Genomic DNA, 19984 nt, shown 5'->3' on the forward strand with positions numbered 1-19984 from the left:
ATCTTCCTCAGTCAATACACGTAGCTTGATTCAACTATAAACACAAGACACCTAATGAAGGATTTTCTTTTTTTAAAGTTTATTTATTATTATTATTACTATTATTATAATTATTATTTGGGGGCCTCGCCACGAGGTAGTTCCCCAACCAGAAGCTGAACCCAGGCCCTTAGCAGTTAGAGCACAGAGTACTAACCATTAGATCCCAGGGGAATTCTCCAGAATTTTCCAAAATGCTTCTCAAGGTAAAATTGTTCCAAAAAATTCATTTACAGAAAGTTCTACGTTAAGCAAAGCTAAGCATTTTTCTTTTCTGTGAGACTCTGCAGATCCTTTATGAATTTTATGACTTCCCAAAAGTCTTTCTCAAACTTCACCAACAAGCACTTTTTTCAGTAGACTACCTATTACCCTAACAATGGTTAGAAGACATCTGTACTAGAAGTTTATAGTTAATTATATTATCAATAAAAAATTAGGTAACTTAAAAGTGTTTTAGTCAAAAGTTTAAAAAAAATAATTACCATGCAAATAGACAATTTGGAATAAAGAAAAAAAAAAAACAGATAACATGAGGTTTTGGTAAGAGGATGCCTGAGAATGATCTTGAAGACACATAAATCTCCAGGTGGAATGCATTTTAATTAAACCTTTAGAATACAAGCAAGTCTTCCTGATATTTTATACCCATATTTAACATATATTTAAATAGTCATTTCATGATACTTGTATTAGTTTAACAAAAAAAAACATATAAAACTAATCTATTTTAATGAAGACATAATTTCCTCAGATTTTAAAACGATTTAAAATATTAAAATAAGCCAAAATCACTTCCTTATAAGCATCAGAAAAAGAGAGCCCGCAACAGAAAACTATTTTTAAATTGCATAGGAAACAGTAAAAGGTGACATCTTTACCTGGGGTTTCCTCTCAGTGCAGCATGATGTAGAGCATTAAACCCATTGTTGTTCGTGATGGTAACATCTGCTCCAGCTTCTAGAAGAACTGCCAGGATGTCATCACGTTTCTTACTTATTGCATCATGAAGAGGAGTATCGCCTTCAGAATCCTTTATTTTTTCAAAGTTTTAAGAGATGTCATTAGCTCTTCTTCAATTATTATATGTAAAGTTAATTCTTATAATGATCTACTAAGCAAAGAAAAACAGAAGCCATATCCAACAACCAGTAATAAAACATGCTGTGTGTTAAATTTCAAAATGCAGGCAAGAAATACTAGCCTCACTATAGTAAAGAAATCTCTAGTCAATCTAGATGGACAATACAATAAACATGCTACAGTTTTCCAAAGAAAATAAAAAATAAAGCAAGGACGTATCCTCAAATACAATTAAAATTTTAATGAGATAGAAAAGCTAACCCCCACCCAACTCATTAGCTTACAATGGGCTGCTATACCACACTCCTACCATTAACAGTTACACCCTAAAATCCCATACCTACTATAAAATCAATCCTAAAACTCCATATATATTTTCTAAATCAGAAAATCTTCCAAGACTAGATCAAGGACTAGACCAACAATCTAACAGAAACTAAGCTACAATTAAAATAATTTAGACTCCTCTGAAGTAACTATTATGAATTGCTGAAGCTCACTGTCATGATCAATAAAGTTAAATCAACTCCTAGCTGATATTTTTACAAGTCCCCATCACCAACTCCCCCCATACAAAATCAATTTACTGACACTTTCTTAACAAAGGCTTTTCTAAGAAGGAATAGCTGCCAATTTTATGGCATGCTATGGCACCCCACTCCAGTACTCTTGCCTGGAAAATCCCATGGGCAGAGGAGCCTAATAGGCTGCAATCCATGGGATCGCTAAAAGTCGGACACGACTGAGCGACTTCACTTTCACTTTTCACCTTCATGCATTGGAGAAGTAAATGGCAACCCACTCCAGTGTTCTTGCCTGGAGAATCCCAGGGACGGGGGAGCCTGGTGGGCTGCCATCTACGGGGTCGCACAGAGTCAGACACGACTGAAGTGACTTAGCAGCAGCAGCATACCTTTGGAATCATTCACTATGACTGATCATACAGAAAGGACTGATAACAAAGGAATGCTTGCCACACAAACTAGTATGGCCATTTAAAAGAATCCTGGAAATACCTGCACAAATATAATTCTTTAATGGTTTTACCTGAAGACTGGGATGACAGCCAAAGTCCAGTAACGTCTTCACCACCTGAAGGTGACCTTTATTGACAGCAATATGAAGCGGTGTCTGCCTGCGCTTGTTTCTAGCGTTCAGATCAGCACTGCCCCGGTGCAGCACTTCTATAACAGCTCCTTCATCTCCAAAAGCGGCATGGTGAACTGCTCTATCGCCATCTTTATCCTAAACAGCAGCATTAAGTCTCAGTCAGTGAATGTTGCAGAAAGAAAAAAAAAAAGTGACGCTACTATAATTCATCAAGAACCAGATTAATGTAAGAAAAGGAAACAGAGTGGAGCCAACAAGATAACTAGAAATTCATTTGACGAGTGATTAGCTCCAAAGATAAATTATGACCTGGATCATTATATCATGCACACATGTACTAGACCAACAGTTACATCAGAAGTAGTCTGATTCTTCAGTACTCCTAAATTACCAGCCATGATGGTAAGCCAACATTAGAAAAATGTTAGATCACAACTATATATGAAGTTTTTTCATCAAAAAAATCTTACACAGACTTCTTAATAACACAGAAATTATACTAACAGTTGAGTAATTAAAAAAAAAGAAGGAAGAATGCCAAACAGTATGATCTCAACCAGCTTTAAGGGGGAGAAATACATCCTCATGTTAACACTGGTTATCTCTAGCTGATGAGCATACACTTTTCTATATATTCAAGAACAGAAAAAAATTATTAAGCACTTCATCTAAAGATAAAAATGAAACACAAACAAGTATAATTCTATACATCCAAACCACCAAAACTATTTCAGAGGGATCCAGTAGGTATGCCTCACCTAATGTTAGCATATTTCTGAGAAGATGAAAGATAGAAAAGGACCCAATTACTTAAATGTTTCTCAAATGTAAGAGACTGCTTTTTTTAAAATATGCTTGTACTAAAAAAAAAAAAAAAAAAAAAAGCTTGTACTGAACCATAAAGATAATATACATAGTCCATACCAAAAAGAGTCTCACTGTTAGATGCAGATGGAAAAGGATATTATAAGGGTACTGCTTTATTCCATACACATCTCAAATATTAACACTCAAGTAAGCAGACTCTCAGACTTTCTCCAACCCATGATAGCCCCTGGGAGACTCTATAGTTTTGGCAAGTGGTTTGAAAATCCATATTGCACTTGGGCTTCTGAACTAGTTTCCAAAGATAATGCAGATAAATATCACCATGGTTAAATACATTTAAAACAAATGAATACGACAGTTGCTGAATTCAAAAGAAGTTTTTGGTCTTTGCGTATTTTCTCAAATAGATGCTAAAAGTAAAACTGCTCAAACAGGAGTCCACAATGGCTTGACAATCATTCTTAAAAGGCCAAGAAACCACAATTCAGAAATTCTCCTCTACTAATATTCCAGCAGAACAAGGTTAGGAGTCTTTGTTACTTCTCAACCTTAAGCCAAAAGGAACTAGCAAACCACTACAGGAAAGAGTAAGGACTGAACTCGTGTGCCTCTCAGCAGTATTGTATCTAAAATTCCAGGGAAAAACAAGCTTCTTAAAAATAAAAAATTATGTTTGTGTGTGTATATTGTTAACTTCTCTAGTAACACATTTCAGTATTTCATAATCTTAGATTTAAGATCTTCCTCACTTCCAGTCTAGATTCATTTTCTGTTATAATTTTTAAGCCTATCTAGTGGTACTCCTTCCATTAGAAATGAGAACATCCACTGACACTCACTGAATAAAGATAGGAACTATTTATGAAATGTACTATATATTAATGACTGTTAGAGAACTACTACAAAAACACTTTAATGCAGGTTCCAACAACAATTTGCTTATGTTCAAAAAAAATAATACCTAAAAAATTAAAACCCAAATATATATGTCAAAGGGAAATACATAAGGAAAATGTAAAGATTTTGGAAAATACATACACGCACTAGAAAACAATTAATTTCCAGATTTTGATTCTAAATGAGAAAACCTCACTTCCACAAAGACTGTAGCTTCCAGGTTTTGTTGCTTTCTTCCAAATTTATCTTAAGTATTTCAAAAGGCTTCAAACAACAAGACCTTTATTCTGTCTCTGATACTGCCACCAAACAAGTTGTTGAGGCCCAGCACAACAGCTCACTTCCAAAAGGTGATCTAAAGAGACTTGCAAAGGGGCCCCAAATTTAATCTAACACTGATCTTGGTCCTTTCCACCCTCTTCCCCCGCTTCGTTTCCTCCCAACCTCTAAAACCTGCTCTTGTTCCACCCTCCCCTCTGCTGGCTGATAAAACCACAGTCAGCACATTCAGGACCTATCAGTCAAGGCTCATCTACTTCCTTTTGCTGAACCCCTACAAGCAAGCACCAAGTTCGATGGCTTTCACTCTTCAGTTAGGCTCTGTTCTCTCTTGTCCAATTCTACATCTAAGTGATTCAGGCCTTCTTGCATTCTCATTCACCTGACCTACTGCCATAGCTCATCCAGCCTTCTTACTTCAATCTATTCTTCATACAAAAAACAGAATTTTCTTTATAAAACACAAAATTTATCTTTAAAATTATTTCATGTAACTCTATAAAGAACAAACCTCTTTGAAGCCTACTTCTGTGGACCATTCCAGACTCATCTGCTGCCATCTTCCCTCACACATAAAACTAACTTAACCAACTGACTTGAGCCCAGATGTTCACGTGCTGCTCTCAGACTTCAAATGCTCTTGTTCATTATGTTATTGGCTTGAAAATACACATTCTTTAAAACTCAGTTCAGGCAACTCTTCTCTTATGAAACTGTCCCTGCCTCACACAAAATTAGTTTAACTCTAATTTCTAATTTATTTTTAGCAAATTATGTCAACTACTTTATTATTCTCAAATTTCATAAGTAACATCGCACCTCATCTTATTTTCTATAAAACTTACTCAATTAATCAAGACGCTGATATCCTGATCATACTTAAACCTAAACAGACTATGTGGATATGGTACATTCTGCTGTGTTCTTTCATTCATTCAGTAATCATGGACTAGGTGCCCACTATGAACTCAGTGCTGTGATGGACACAGAGATAAAACAACAGGCAAGACAAAACTCCTGTCCTCAGTTGCCATTCTAGTGGGGTAAAGAGAACATTAAAAATGAAATATGTAAATAAAATGTAAATGTTTGGTAGGAGGAAATGCCAAGGAGAAAAGATAGCAGGGAAGAAAGACAAGACAGCCAAGCGATGACCCCTCCCAGAGAAGGTGTGAGTAAATAGCTGAGAAGTGAGAAAGGCCCTGAAGACATCTGGGGAGAAGTTCGAGGAGACAACACAGTGGCAGCAGGAAGGATGAAAGTTGTGTGAATTCTGGATAAATTTCACAGAGCCAACGGGATTTAGTGATATTCCAAATAAGGAGTACAGGGGAAAAAGAGGAATCAATGACGATTTTTAAGACCCAACCTGTGCAACTAAATAAAGGTGCTGATAAGAGAGGACTATAAAAGTATGATATGGCCCCTTTAAAAATCTGACCTTTTTTGTTTGGGCAATCTCAGATTGCACTCTGCCTTCCTGCAAAAGGCACCTTAAGGACTGTTTCCTGGGTCTTCTATTAATAAATCAGATCTTTTCGTGGTTTTAACTATCAGTATTTTGGGGTAAGGGGAGTGTGCAGGGAAAGGGAAGTGGAAAAGCCTCTAGCCACAACCTGAACTAACATGGATCCCTAGGAACCATGTATGCTAATTCCTAGAGCCATTCTGGAGGTTATTATTCTGAGTCCTGATTTGTTTTCCAAAAAAGAATTTTCTCAAATTGAGTAGTCTTAAAGTCTACTTGCCAGTTCCTTTGCAGATTACAGTTAAATACAATGTTTCTACAGTTTTGTTTTCATTAACCAGATAAACAGAATCACATAGAATTAGCATCTGTGATTTGTTCGTTGTTTTTGTTGTTGTTGTTGTTTTTGAGAAATTGCTAGCTTTCACTGAAAAGAAAAGTGAAAGTGAAGTCAGTCAGTCATTGTCTGGCTCTTTGCAACCCCATGGACTGTAGCCTACACCAGGCTCCTCTGTCCATGGGATTCTCCAGGCAAGAACACTGGATTGGGTTGCCATTTCCTTCTCCAAACTTTCTCTAGTTGGAGAGAAATGTTTAATAAGAACACAGATAATAATGAAACCTTAAATTTCCATTGTGTTCTATATTATAAGTGGTATCTTAATTGTTTCCCTTACTCACTCTCCACCCCTTCAAATTATTATCATAGATGAGGAAACAGAAGGTTAAACCAATTAAACTTTTTGCCCAAATATTATTTTAGACAGCAACAATACCATTCAAACTTGGGTTTTTTGACAAAAGTCTAGTAGTATTCCCTATTAATATTCTCCATTGAAAAGAGCTTTCATTAATCTTAAACAATAAAACCATTTAAAATTTGCTGATATCATCAGTATATATTTGTACTATATTTGAAAAACTTATTATAAAGAATTCACTTTTTAAAACTGGGTTTCCATTCAATCCTCCACACCTTTACTCATTATATTCATCAGTAGGAAAAAAAAAATACTGAGTCCCTGGAGGATGAAAAAATGAGCTCACCCAAATCGACACACCTAAAATCCCACAGTCCTCGGTGCCTTTACCTACACATAAACAGAATGTAACCCTACTGTATTCAGTAGGTCATACATGGAGACAACCAACTTTCCAAAATAGCTCTGAGTTTTCCCTTAGAAAAAGAAATAGGGAAAAAATGTAACCTAATCACATATTTGAAAGGTATAATATAAAGCAAATAATTTAGCTTTCTAACAGCTTAAATCAACTAAAAAATCCGAAATAGTCATCTATGTTATGGGCCAGCAAACTTTTCTGTGAAGGGCCAGAAAGTAAATATAAGTTTTATAAGCTACATGATCTCTTGTCACAACTACACAACCACTCAGTTTTGCAGCTGGAGCACAACAGCAGAATACACAATAAAATAAATGAATGAGTGTGTTGTGTTCCAATAATACTTTTAAAAAGAAAATGAAGGGCTGGACCTGGCCTTCGGGCTATAGATTGCAATCTGTGAGCTATACTATCCTGAGCTCACTTCCTGATGCAGAAGAATAAAATTAAAGGATGCACAATAAGATTCCCAGAGAACAAAATATATTATTCTCTTTATTCTTCAGCTAACTTGAAAGCTTTTAATAAAACTGGATTTTTAAAAAATCATTGTTAAATTATTGTCTAGGTGTGTTAAAGGTATAATAAAGGTTTTAAGAGAAGAGCACTTATCTTCTAGGATACATACTAAAACTATTTACAGATGAAATAATATGATATCTGGATTTGCTTCAAAATAATTCAGTGGAGGAAATGAGAGTTAAGAGGGTACTGATAAGACAGACTTGGCCAGAAAAAATAACTCAAGTGGAATAATGAGTACACAGGATTCATTAAACTATTCTATTTTTACAAATGTTTTAAATTTCCAATAATAAATTTACAAACAGATCGATTAATTTATAAACGATGAATCACAATTTTAAGTGCATGTGAAAAACTAACTATTTTCTCTCTCTTTTAAACCAGGATTTCCAATCAGCATTGCTGACATTTTGCACTGGATAATTCTTTGCTGTGGGAACTGCCCTGTACATTCAAGGATGTTTAGTAGCAGCCTCAGTTTCTATCCATTACACGCCTGTCAGTCCCTTGCTCCCCACCAAACAGTTGGGACAGTCAAAAATGTGCCCACAAAATGTCCCCTGTGGGACAGAAATGCCCTCCAATTAAGAATCACTGTTTTAAGTAAATTATATTGCTATTTATTACAATGTTGAATCTTACATTCTAGAAATATGAAACTTTGCTGAACTTTTGCTTTAGTCTTAGGCAATGATTTATATTTCAACCCAATTTTTAAATGTAGTTTTCCCTTTACCCACTGGGAAACTGTGTTATTAACTTAATCAGATGTGTAATTACCCCTTTTTCACACTATCTCTACAAATTACATCTTCCTACAATGGTTTTTATAACAGAAAATGCTCAGAATGGAAATAAAAGAGGCAGTATGGTAGAAGGCCACACATATCTGTTTAGTAACAGATGGAGTTTCCAAATTGAATGATGTTATTTACAAACTACTGGCCTCACTCCAACTCCAATCTTACGTGGAGAGTACTAACTGTTTTGCTTATTTGAGCTCAATTAAGAAAGAAAAAAAAAACCCTATTCTTGAAAAATAGTGCCAACTTCACTCCCAGTCCCCTAGCCGCAGCCCTACTCTACACAACCTCTCATGTGAGCAGGTCTTTAGAAACACAGATTTATGGATAGTCTCACTTTGTAAGGTTTAGTAATGCTGAATCACAAAGTATAGCTTTTTTTAAAAATCAGGTAAAAATTTTTTTGATTTTTAAAGCCTCTCAGCTGATTTTCTTTAATCAGAAAAGTCTGGGGAATTCCTTGGTGGTCTCGTGGTCATTACTCAGCACTTTCACTGCCATTGCCCAGTTTCAATCCCTGTTCCGGAAACTAAGACCCTGCAAGCTACAGTTCCGTTCAGTTCAGTCGCTCAGTCGTGTCCAACTCTTTGCAAACCCATGAATTGCAGCACGCTAGGCCACCCTGTCCATCACCAACTCCCAGAGTTTACCCAAACTCACGTCCATCAAGTCAGTGATGCCATCCAGCCATCTCATTCTTTGTCGTCCCCTTTTCCTCCTGCCCCCAATCCCTCCCAGCATCAGGGTCTTTTCCAACAAGTCAACTCTTGCATGAGGTGGCCTAAGTACTGGAGTTTCAGCTTCAGCATCAGTCCTTCCAATGAACACCCAGGACTGGTCTCCTTTAGGATGGACTGGTTGGATCTCCTTGCAGTCCAAGGGACTCTCAAGAGTCTTCTCCAGCACCACAGTCCAAAAGCATCAATTCTTCAGTGCTCAGCTTTCTTCACAGTCCAACTCTCACATCTATACATGACCACTGGAAAAACCATAGCCTTGACTCAGTTCAGTTCAGTCGCTCAGTCATGTCCGATTCTTTGCAACCCCATGAATCGCAGCACGCCAGGCCTCCCTGTCCATCACCAACTCCCGGAGTTCACTCAGACTCATGTCCATCGAGTCAGTGATGCCATCCAGCCATCTCATCCTCTGTCGTCCCCTTCTCCTCCTGCCCCCGATCCCTACCAGCATCAGAGTCTTTTCCAATGAGTCAACTCTTGGCATGACGTGGCCAAAGTACTGGACTTTCAGCTTTAGCATCATTCCTTCCAAAGAAATCCCAGGGCTGATCTCCTTCAGAATGGACTGGTTGGATCTCCTTGCAGTCCAAGGGACTCTCAAGAGTCTTCTCCAACACCACAGTTCAAAAGCATCAATTCTTCAGTGCTCAGCCTTCTTCACAGTCCAACTCTCACATCTATACATGACCACAGGAAAAACCATAGCCTTGACTAGATGGACCTTTGTTGGCAAAGTAATGTCTCTGCTTTTCAATATGCTATCTAGGTTGGTCATAACTTTCCTTCCAAGGAGTAAGTGTCTTTTAATTTCATGGCTGCAGTCACCATCTGCAGTGATTTTGGAGCCCAAAAATATAGTCTGACACTGTTTCCACTGTTTCTCCATCTATTTCCCATGAAGTGATGGGACCAGATGCCATGATCTTCGTTTTCTGAATGTTGAGCTTTAAGCCAACTTTTTCACTCTCCACTTTCACCTTCATCAAGAGGCTTTTTAGTTCCTCTTCACTTTCTGCCATAAGGATGGTGTCATCTGCATATCTGAGGTTATTGACATTTCTCCTGGCAATCTTGATTCCAGCTTGTGCTTCTTCCAGTCCAGTGTTTCTCATGATGTACTCTGCATATAAGTTAAATAAGCAGGGTGACAATGTACAGCCTTGACGTACTCCTTTTCCTACTTGGAACCAGTCTGTTGTTCCATGTCCAGTTCTAACTGTTGCTTCCTGACCTGCATACAGATTTCTCAAGAGGCATGTCAGGTGGTCTGGTATTCCCATCTCTTTCAGAATTTTCCACAGTTTATTGTGATCCACACAGTCAAAGCCTTGACTAGACGGACCTTTGTTGGCAAAGTAATATGTCTAATTTTTAATATGCTGCAAGGCGTGGCCAAAAAAAAGTCAGAAGGGTTGTAATATTTTAGTTTGTAGTTTCTGGATTCATTAAAAAATGGGATGTTCAAAATGTAATATTTACAAAATATTACATGATACTAAGTCTCTCTTGCATCACCAAAAAAAAAAAAATCCTTATAACACATACTGGGCTCCTAAATTGACAACCAAGATAGATGTGACTTAAAGTTACTCTGTAAACGCAAAGTCAAATTATATAATCTCATTTAGAAATACATCACAGTAATAAAACTAGTGTATAGTTTACAAATGTCTAATATGCTAATGTAAAACTCAAGCTCTAGGCAAAAGAAAATGCTAACACCAAGGATGACCTAAAATACCACTGGTTCTTTAGTAGCTATTCAGCAACTCAAGATATACATATCTGGGGGGAAAAGGCAAAAAGAATGTAAGACTTCTATTTTCAAACATGTCTTTAAATTTTTATAATTAGTAAAACCAGGCTGATTCACAAATTTTGCCCTCTAACATTGAAATCCTTATTAAATAGCTTCCTCAGATGGGAGTGTCATTTGGACAAAATTGCAACATTTTGCCCAGTTTGAATTTGATAGAATTTGGCTTATTCCTAAATAATTCTGCATTAGACTAAAACAAATACAATTCTAATATATTTTTAAGTGATGCAGTTATAGTTGACTGCAACAAGGGAAGCCCTCTGCCCACACCAGCCAATGAAATTTCAATGCCAGTAAGAATCATTAATTTCTCCTTTAATAAGAACATGTTCTACATTAAATTAAGCACATATACACACATAGTGTGATAAACACACACTGTAAAATCTTTTAAAACCCATATTAAGGTTAAGAAGCAGTAAGACTAAACAAATTCTAATTTACTGGTTCCCTAGTGAAAAAACAAAAAAACAAGGAAAGCCCTCTGTGTGTCATAGATCAGGGAAAATCTTGCCCCATGTGATTTATATTCCTCTTTCCTCAGTTTCCCCAGTATGAGTCATGGGTAAATACCGCTGAGCTCTCAACAGCATAGGAGTCCTACGAAAGCAAAAGGAAACTCAACCTTCTTCACTTAGGGTTATGCCTAGAATATCAAGAGATCACAGAAAAACACAAAATGCTTCACGTTGTCTTTTCTCAAATTTTTTTCCTTTTAATCAGAAGAGCCTTGAGTTAATATTAAATTTCAACATGAAAAAGAATCCATCTCAATGATACAGAAGGACCATTTCTAGGACATTAATTTTTACTTAAATATTTTTAAAACTTAATTACCTCTGCTTCTACATCCACATTTTGCTTCAAAAGTAACTTCAAAATGTCAACATGTCCATTCTGACTAGCAGCTTGCATAGCTGTGTGACCAGCACACTGTCCGTTCACCTAAACACAAAAAGAAAGGATGAAGGAATGTCACAAAAAGGGAAGAGCCAATACATACACATGGTGTAGGTTTAAACCCAACAAACTGAATGATCCTATGAGAACAATTTAGGTTAGTGTTCTGTATTTCCTGATACAGATCACCAGAAACGTGATCTGTATCACATTTCTAAGTTAGGGAGGGATTCAGGCACTCTGAGAGTTCCACTGTTAAAAGAGTTATGGAAGAACTTTTAGCCAATCTGCAAAGTTGAAAACAGAAAAGGATCAGAGGGAAGGAGGGACAAAGGGAAGTTACATTTATTTTAAATATGTGTCTACTTTAATTATTATTAAACCTCAGAGTCTGTTTCAATGAAAAAAAAAAGTAATGAGGTGAATGGAAGACTTTTAGAAAAGATACTGTCTAGTATAGTATAAATAAATTCAACAAATACAGCCAAATGTCAATGGTAACCAAACTACCACAAAGGGTACGTAAATGAGCTACCAGGGTAGCTATACACAACTGTTCAACTGCTCTACTATAAAGCAGCAATATCCAATTCCTGTTCTACAACTGTTCTACTATAAAGCAGTAACATCCAATCTTTTCTTCACTTCAGGTGTTGTGTAAATGGATATGGAAATGCAACATGGAAAAATGGACATTTTTTCTGAAGAAGACATTTCAAATGGGTGACATGAACATAAAAAAGATGTTCAATATTACTAATAAAACAAGGAAATGCAAGTAAAAACACAATACCATTTACATTATCACCCCCTAAAATTAAGCACTTAGGCATAACTCTAGCAAAATGTGTATAAAATGTACATGAGGAATAGTACAGAACTGTGATAAATGAAATTAAGGAACTAAATAGATGGAGCAATACTCCATGTTCGTGGATAAGAAGACTCAATAATGTCAAGATGTCAGTTCTTCCCAACTTGATCCACAGATTCAACATAATCACTATCAAAATCCCAGCAAGTTACTGGATGGAAGTTTATATGGAAAGGCAAAAGGCCCAGAACAGTCAACCCAGTATTAAAGGAGAGCGACAAAGCTGGGGGACTGACACTGCCTGACTCCGAGGCATACTACAGAGCTACGGTAGTCACGACAGTGTGGTGCCCGACTCCGGGGCATACTACAGAGCTACAGTAGTCACGACAGTGTGGCGCCCGACTCCGGGGCATACTACAGAGCTACGGTAGTCATGACAGTGTGGTGCCCGACTCCGGGGCATACTACAGAGCTACGGTAGTCACGACAGTGTGGTGCCCGACTCCGAGGCATACTACAGAGCTACGGTAGTCACGACAGTGTGGTGCCTGACTCCGGGGCATACTAAGAGCTACGGTAGTCACGACAGTGTGGCGCCTGACTCCGGGGCATACTACAGAGCTACGGTAGTCACGACAGTGTGGCGCCTGACTCCGGGGCATACTAAGAGCTACGGTAGTCACGACAGTGTGGCGCCCGACTCCGGGGCATACTAAGAGCTACGGTAGTCACGACAGTGTGGCGCCTGACTCCGGGGCATACTAAGAGCTACGGTAGTCACGACAGTGTGGCGCCTGACTCCGGGGCATACTAAGAGCTACGGTAGTCACGACAGTGTGGCGCCTGACTCCGAGGCATACTACAGAGCTACGGTAGTCACGACAGTGTGGTACCGGCCGAAGAATAAACCAACGGAAGAAAGGAAAAGAACAGGAAGCCCAGGAACAGCCTCTCATAAATACAGTCAAGTGATTTTTAACAAAGAAGCAAAGGTAATACAACAGAGCAAAAACAATCTCAACAAACAGAACAGATGGAAAATCGCTATATCTTTCAATTTCAGTTTATAAAACCTAAAACTGCTCTAAAACTAAAATCCAAAATTAAAAACTTTTCTAAAATTTCCATATATGAAAGACATGATTTCCAGGATAAAAAGATCAAACATTAAAAGCAACGGATGAAGATAGATCCACAACACTGTACAAGTTCAGACACTGGTGAAAAAAGAGATCTTCATGCTTGAAAACATAAAACAGCTCACATGAAGGATGAGGAATCAGAGGGCAACTCTAAACGCTGGAAGAAAATGGAATTATTCTGAAGGAAAATGGTATTTAAACTTGAATTCTCCTCCCATCTAAAATTTAACTGTAAGGTTAAAAAAGTTATATACTGAAGGTGTATTTCTCATCACCCTTTTTCTGAAGAAGCTACTGAAAGCCATACTTCACAAAAAACAGAATAAAATTAGAGACAGAGGGACAGAGGATAAAGAAAACAAGAAATCCAGCACAGGAGAGAGGGGAAAGGAACCTGGAGGATGATGAGTAAGAGACATTCCAGATGGACCCCGTCAGAGGCACTGAGAGAAATCTCTCTCAGATGAAACACATACATAATCTGATGTGCTAAATGTCTTAAGAGATTACACAGTTAAGAGAGAATTCTGGAGAAGAATTAATAATAACAATACAGATTACTAACAAATGAAAACAAAAGTGTTTAGATTATGTCCTGGGGTTAACAGAAACAAGTGAACCCTTTGGAACAATGGAAGTGTTCTACATCTCAATAGGGCTGTGGATTATGTAGGTGTATGCATTTGTCAAAACTGACTGATCCATGTATTTCACCACATGTAAATTACATCTCAGGTGTTTTTTTTTTTTTTTTTAAGAACAATTATGAACACCAAAATCACTACAGATGGTGACTGCAGCCATGAAATTAAAAGACGCTTACTCCTTGGAAGGAAAGTTATGACTAACCTAGATGGCATATTCAAAAGCAGAGACATTACTTTGCCAACAAAGGTTCGTCTAGTCAAGGCTATGGTTTTTCCTGTGGTCATGTATGGATGTGAGAGTTGGACTGTGAAGAAGGCTGAGTGCCGAAGAATTGATGCTTTTGGACTGTGGTGTTGGAGAAGACTCTTGAGAGTCCCTTGGACTGCAAGGAGATCCAACCAGTCCATTCTGAAGGAGATCAGCCCTGGGATTTCTTTGGAAGGAATGATGCTAAAGCTGAAACTCCAGTACTTTGGCCACGTCATGGCGAAGAGTTGACTCACTGGAAAAGACTCTGATGCTGGTAGGGATCGGGGGCAGGAGGAGAAGGGGACGACAGAGGATGAGATGGCTGGATGGCATCACTGACTCGATGGACATGAGTCTGAGTGAACTCCGGGAGTTGGTGATGGACAGGGAGGCCTGGAGTGCTGCAATTCATGGGGTCGCAAAGAGTCGGACACGACTGAGTGACTGATCTGATCTGATCTGATCTGATGAACACCAAGGAAAGCAAAAAGTTGTGCAAGAAAACGCAATCGAGTATCCTCCACAGCTCAGATATGCATGCCATTTGAATAATAACATGCAAAATTAATTCTAACATCAACAAAATTACAATGCAATACCACATTAAGAACCTGGAAGAGGTATGCATGTGTGTGGAAAGGATGGGCTAAAAGTGGAGAAGGAAAGTGGAATCCTCGCCTTCACAGAGCAGTATCAAAACATAACTTCAAGTCAAGAAATAACAATAGAAGTATGTTACTGAAAGATGAGGAGGTAATTGTATGAAGGAAATCAGCTTAAAGAGGTAAAAATAGTTGCCTCTGAAGAAAAGGAAAATAGCACTGAGAAGGAGATGCTGCTTTTCCTAACAAATCTTGGAGAACTATTTTTCCCTTTAAGTTTTTAGAATGTACTACATTCTAAATGTAATGAAGAAAAAATTAAGTGTAATAAAATGTAAATCTGCATAAGTGAATATAAAAGAAGTCTGATTCTACGTTCCAAACACAAAAAAACATCTGGTACTTTAATATCTGAAACTATTTGTGACATAGCTCACAACCAATCAAGAAACTACTGTGCCATGCTGCTGCAACTGATCCCCAACAAACCTGAAATGCCACATGAGATCATAGGAATAATTTCGGGATTCCCTGACAGATCAGCTGGTAAAGAATCCGCCTGCAATGCAGGAGACCCCAGTTCGATTCCTGGGTCAGGAAGATCTGCTGGAGACGGGACAGGCTACCCACTCCAGTATTCTTGGGCTTCCCTTGTGGCAGTAAAGAATCTGCCTGCAATGCGGGAGACCTGGGTTTGATCCCCTGGGTCAGAAAGATCCCCAGAGAAGGGAAAGGCTATCCAGTATGCTAGCCTGGAGAATTTCATTAACTGTATAGTCAGTCCACGGGGTGGCAAAGAGTCAGACACAATGGAGCACCTTTCACTTTCACCTTATAAATTATACATCTGATCTCTGTCAAACTGTCTGGCATACTTACATACAAAGATATGGTAACGAAAGCCCTGACTGCACAGTGACAATGATTCAAAGTGACACTCAACCTACAATCCTTTGGCCAGCACTGACTGACATCGTATTGGTTCCAGAACAGTAGCGATGCTAAAGCCAGTGAATAACTAAATGAGAACCACAATTTGCAGTTTGAACCCATTTAAACTATGGCTTTGGTGAATGGTAACATTACAACACAAACTATTAAGATGTACAAAATGCATGACTCCTAATTCAACTGCATTATGAACCATGAAACAGTCAACTTTCACAAGGAGGAGAGGGGGAAAGCTTAGGTTAAATGTTTTGAAAAGAAGGATGGATAATTGCTTATAAAATTTACTAAAATATATTGTTAAAACATTGTAACATTTACATGAGAAAATTTCACTGAATTTCCCCAAAGGACACCAACTACTTAAAAACCTAAAAGTAAATTTTGACGTCATAAAGTTCAAAAGTCAGTACTAAAATAAGAAAATGTCAATATCTTCTAGAAATGCACAATGAAGAAATAATGCCCAGTGTCATCTTTAAAATACCTGAGAAAAACAAGGAAGAAGGAATAGATGAAGCACATGTGGCAATATCTTAATAACTGCTGAGTAAAAGGTTTAACTATTCTATTTTTGCATATGCTTCAAATAAATTTTAAAATGCTCACATCCACATCTGGTCTTTTTAGCAAATCTTCCACTTTAGCAACATCTCCATTGGCAGCAGCCTTAACTAATTCTTCATTGAGGTCACCAGATTCTTGGGTTTCAAATAATTTCTTCAAGAGTTGGGAGAGTCTTTCTGTAAAGCATCAAATAAAGCTGCTAATATAGGAGGATCTCAAATCTTAACTACTAACAGACAAGCATTACCCACATGCCTATAATACACACTTTTCCTGTTTTATTATGTCTATCATTAATATTACTTTGGTACTAAGCTATAGATACTACCCTCGCAAGTTACAATTACTACCATATAAAACTGCTTTCAATCTGAGCCCACAATTATTCCCGGTTTACTCCAATTCATGTACTTCAAGTTAAAATTTCAGAAAAAGAGTCACACATAAACTATGATTCAAGATTTTGGAGTCATACCAAAGATATTATAAATGAACACACTACCACAGGAGTATCATAATGATACAAATTGCCTTTCAGGTCTTAAGCGTATCTTACTGCTCTCAGACCTCAATGCAACAAATCAGTGATTATGATACAAAAGCAATATAATCTCTATAGTCTCTGGGGAAATATTTTAGGGACAAACCAATTTTCAGTTGAAAATATTAAAATAAAATACTTCAAAGGTGCCAACTGACTGGTTCTGACTAAAACAAGAAAGAACCAGATATGTGCTTATATAAACCCTTTCATAAGGCTTTTTTTTTTTCTCCAAATAGCATTGATCAGTAGAGAATCTACCCAGTTCTCCTTAACTCTAGGATCTACTTATTGGAAAGGAAAGAAGTCACAAAGTGAGGCCCAACACCAAATCCACATTATTTGAGAAAAGGATATTAACAATTTTTCACTCTTTCAATATGTAATGGGTTGGCCAAAAAGTTCATTTGGGTTTTTCTGTAAGATGTTATGGATGAAATTTTGGGCCAGCCTGATAAAAGTCAGCCTACTGTGATGCTATCTAACCACAAGGTAAAAATAAACACCACCTGATTTAACCTCAAACACATTAGCAAATTACAGCAGGAAAGATGAGACACAAGCAGAGGAAGTAGAGGCAGTACAAAATAAAGCTGGAGGTCAGCCAATGTTTTCCTTTACTTTCTTACTGTGCACAGTTATGGCTCCATCTTCTCTTCTGGATGTCAGCTATATTCATACAGTGAGTTGTAACCAGTTGTCTAATGAACTGAGTGTAGATATACAGCTGGATCATGAGAAGAAAAGCTCTGGGCCTGAGTCTACCCAAGCATCCAGCATACTCACATCTCAGCACAGCTCTCTCTACCCACTGTGGCCTGTACAATACCTCTCATAAAATGACAAGAGAAAAGGTATGGCTGATACATAAAAATATCTGAAAGAAAGCCATCTGCTAGCAATAGTATTGGAAATTAAAAAAATAAATAAGGCAGTCAAAGAAAGTGATGGTTCTGTGGCAGAAAACAAATGTTCTGACTAAAGAGTAGCATGCTGAATTTCAGGTATCTCCTCTTTGACATGGAGAAGCCCTTGATATATCCGAGAAAAAGAACATGTTTATGGAATTTTCACAGGGTATACCTCAGCCAGTACAAAGGTGGTTCATCATATTAAAAAAAAAAAAAAAAGAGAGAGACATTTAGCGCAAGTTTAAAACGTTTTTCCAGTGGTCATGTATGGATGTGAGAGTTGGACTGTGAAGAAAGCTGAGCACCAAAGAATTGATGCTTTTGAACTGTGGTGTTGGAGAAGACTCTTGAGAGTCCCTTGGACTGCAAGGAGATCCAACCAGTCCATCCTAAAGGAGATCAGTCCTGGGTGTTCATTGGAAGGACTGATGCTGAAGATGAAACGCCAGTACTCTGGCCACCTCATGCGAAGGGTTGACTCACTGGAAAAGACCCTGATGCTGGGAGGGATTGGGGGCAGGAGGAGAAGGGGACGATAGAGGATGAGATGGCTGGATGGCATCACCGACTTGATGCACGTGAGTTTGGGTAAACTCCGGGAGTTGGTGATGGACAGGGTGGCCTGGCGTGCTGCAATTCATGGGGTCACAAAGAGTCGGACACGACTGAGCAACTGAACTGAAGTGAAGTGAACTGAAAAGGTAGTTAATATACAAGTGAGGTAATGTGATCTGAGAGAAAATTAAGATTACATACAACATTATCTGTGTACCAGAACTGGGGAATGAGGACAGGCTCTAACGTAAACCACATTGCTTTTAAAGAAACACAAAACAGAACATACCACCAGACGCGTTGCTGATGGCTGATCCCGCGGACGCCACCTTGGACACCGCCGCTGGATTATACGTCCAAGATGTTCCACATACTTCCACCTTTAAATCACTGTCTGAATAAATCTGCTGTACCCGGCCAACTTTACCTAAAGTCTTAACAACAAGATTAGATTTATGTTTCCAAGTTTACATTATAGAAATCAATCATCAGTTTTTACATGTTTGAAGTATTCATTTTACTTGATTCCTAATTTTAAAAACTTTTAAAGAACAATCATATTCAAATGGGTTATTTACTAGCCACAAACTTTATACAGTATCTTTAAAAAATATTTTAATAAAACTATTACCCTTCCACAAGATTATAAAAATAATCATGACAATCTTATTCAAAAAAGTAACCTTTTAAGATACCTCTAGAAAACTTGTAACTAAAGAAAATCTGATTTCTAAAAAAAAAAACTTAAACCAAAAAGGGCTCAAAGCTTACATCTATGTTTAAATCCTTTTTGGAATCAAGCCTAATTTCAAGACAGAAGTATGAAAGTCACTGTCATTCTGGGGTGAAGGATCAGGAAGCCTCTTTGTCTCACCTTAACATTACATTCTCCACTAAAGGCTCTATCAAGTTAGATTTATCTATCATATATTAACTATAGCCCTTTAAGGATCTTCCCAGGCTAATCTAAGGGCTTCCCTGGTGGCTTAGCAGCAACAACTACACCTGCCAATGCAGGAGACCCGAATTCAACCCCTGGGTCAGGGAAGATCCCCTGGAGAAGGGAAAGGCTACCCATATTTTTCCCTGGAGAATCCCACGGACAGAGGAGCCTGGTGGGCTACAGTCCATGGGGTCACAAAGAGTTGGATACAACCTACCAACTAAACAGACATAGAGAATGGACTTATGGACGTGGGGAGAGGAGAGGAGAGGGTGAGATGTATGGAAAGAGTAACATGGAAACTTACATTACCATATGTAAAATGGATAGCCAACAGGAATTTGCTATATGTCTCAGGAAATTCAAACAGGGCTCTTTATCAATCTAGAGGGGTGGGAAGGGGCAGGAGATGGGAGGGAAGTTCAGGAGGGAGGAGTTATATGTATAC

The 19984-nt window shown here is 38.0% G+C and overlaps 1 protein-coding gene across 1 annotated transcript in view; it reads right to left on the minus strand.

Annotated features, from left to right (window-relative positions):
• The window catches only part of MIB1 (MIB E3 ubiquitin protein ligase 1), a 98375-nt gene that overhangs the window by 43230 nt on the left and 35161 nt on the right, over nucleotides 1-19984 (minus strand). Inside the window, exons 8-12 of the mRNA XM_061399770.1 lie at nucleotides 18883-19027; nucleotides 16629-16762; nucleotides 11551-11658; nucleotides 2170-2367; nucleotides 921-1072 (exon numbers count right to left, since the gene is read on the minus strand). Coding sequence (XP_061255754.1) covers nucleotides 921-1072; nucleotides 2170-2367; nucleotides 11551-11658; nucleotides 16629-16762; nucleotides 18883-19027 — 737 coding nt within the window. The remainder of the gene's footprint in view (nucleotides 1-920; nucleotides 1073-2169; nucleotides 2368-11550; nucleotides 11659-16628; nucleotides 16763-18882; nucleotides 19028-19984) is intronic.

Source organism: Bos javanicus, chromosome 24 (genome assembly GCF_032452875.1).
Source record: "Bos javanicus breed banteng chromosome 24, ARS-OSU_banteng_1.0, whole genome shotgun sequence".
Taxonomy (NCBI): domain Eukaryota; kingdom Metazoa; phylum Chordata; class Mammalia; order Artiodactyla; family Bovidae; genus Bos; species Bos javanicus.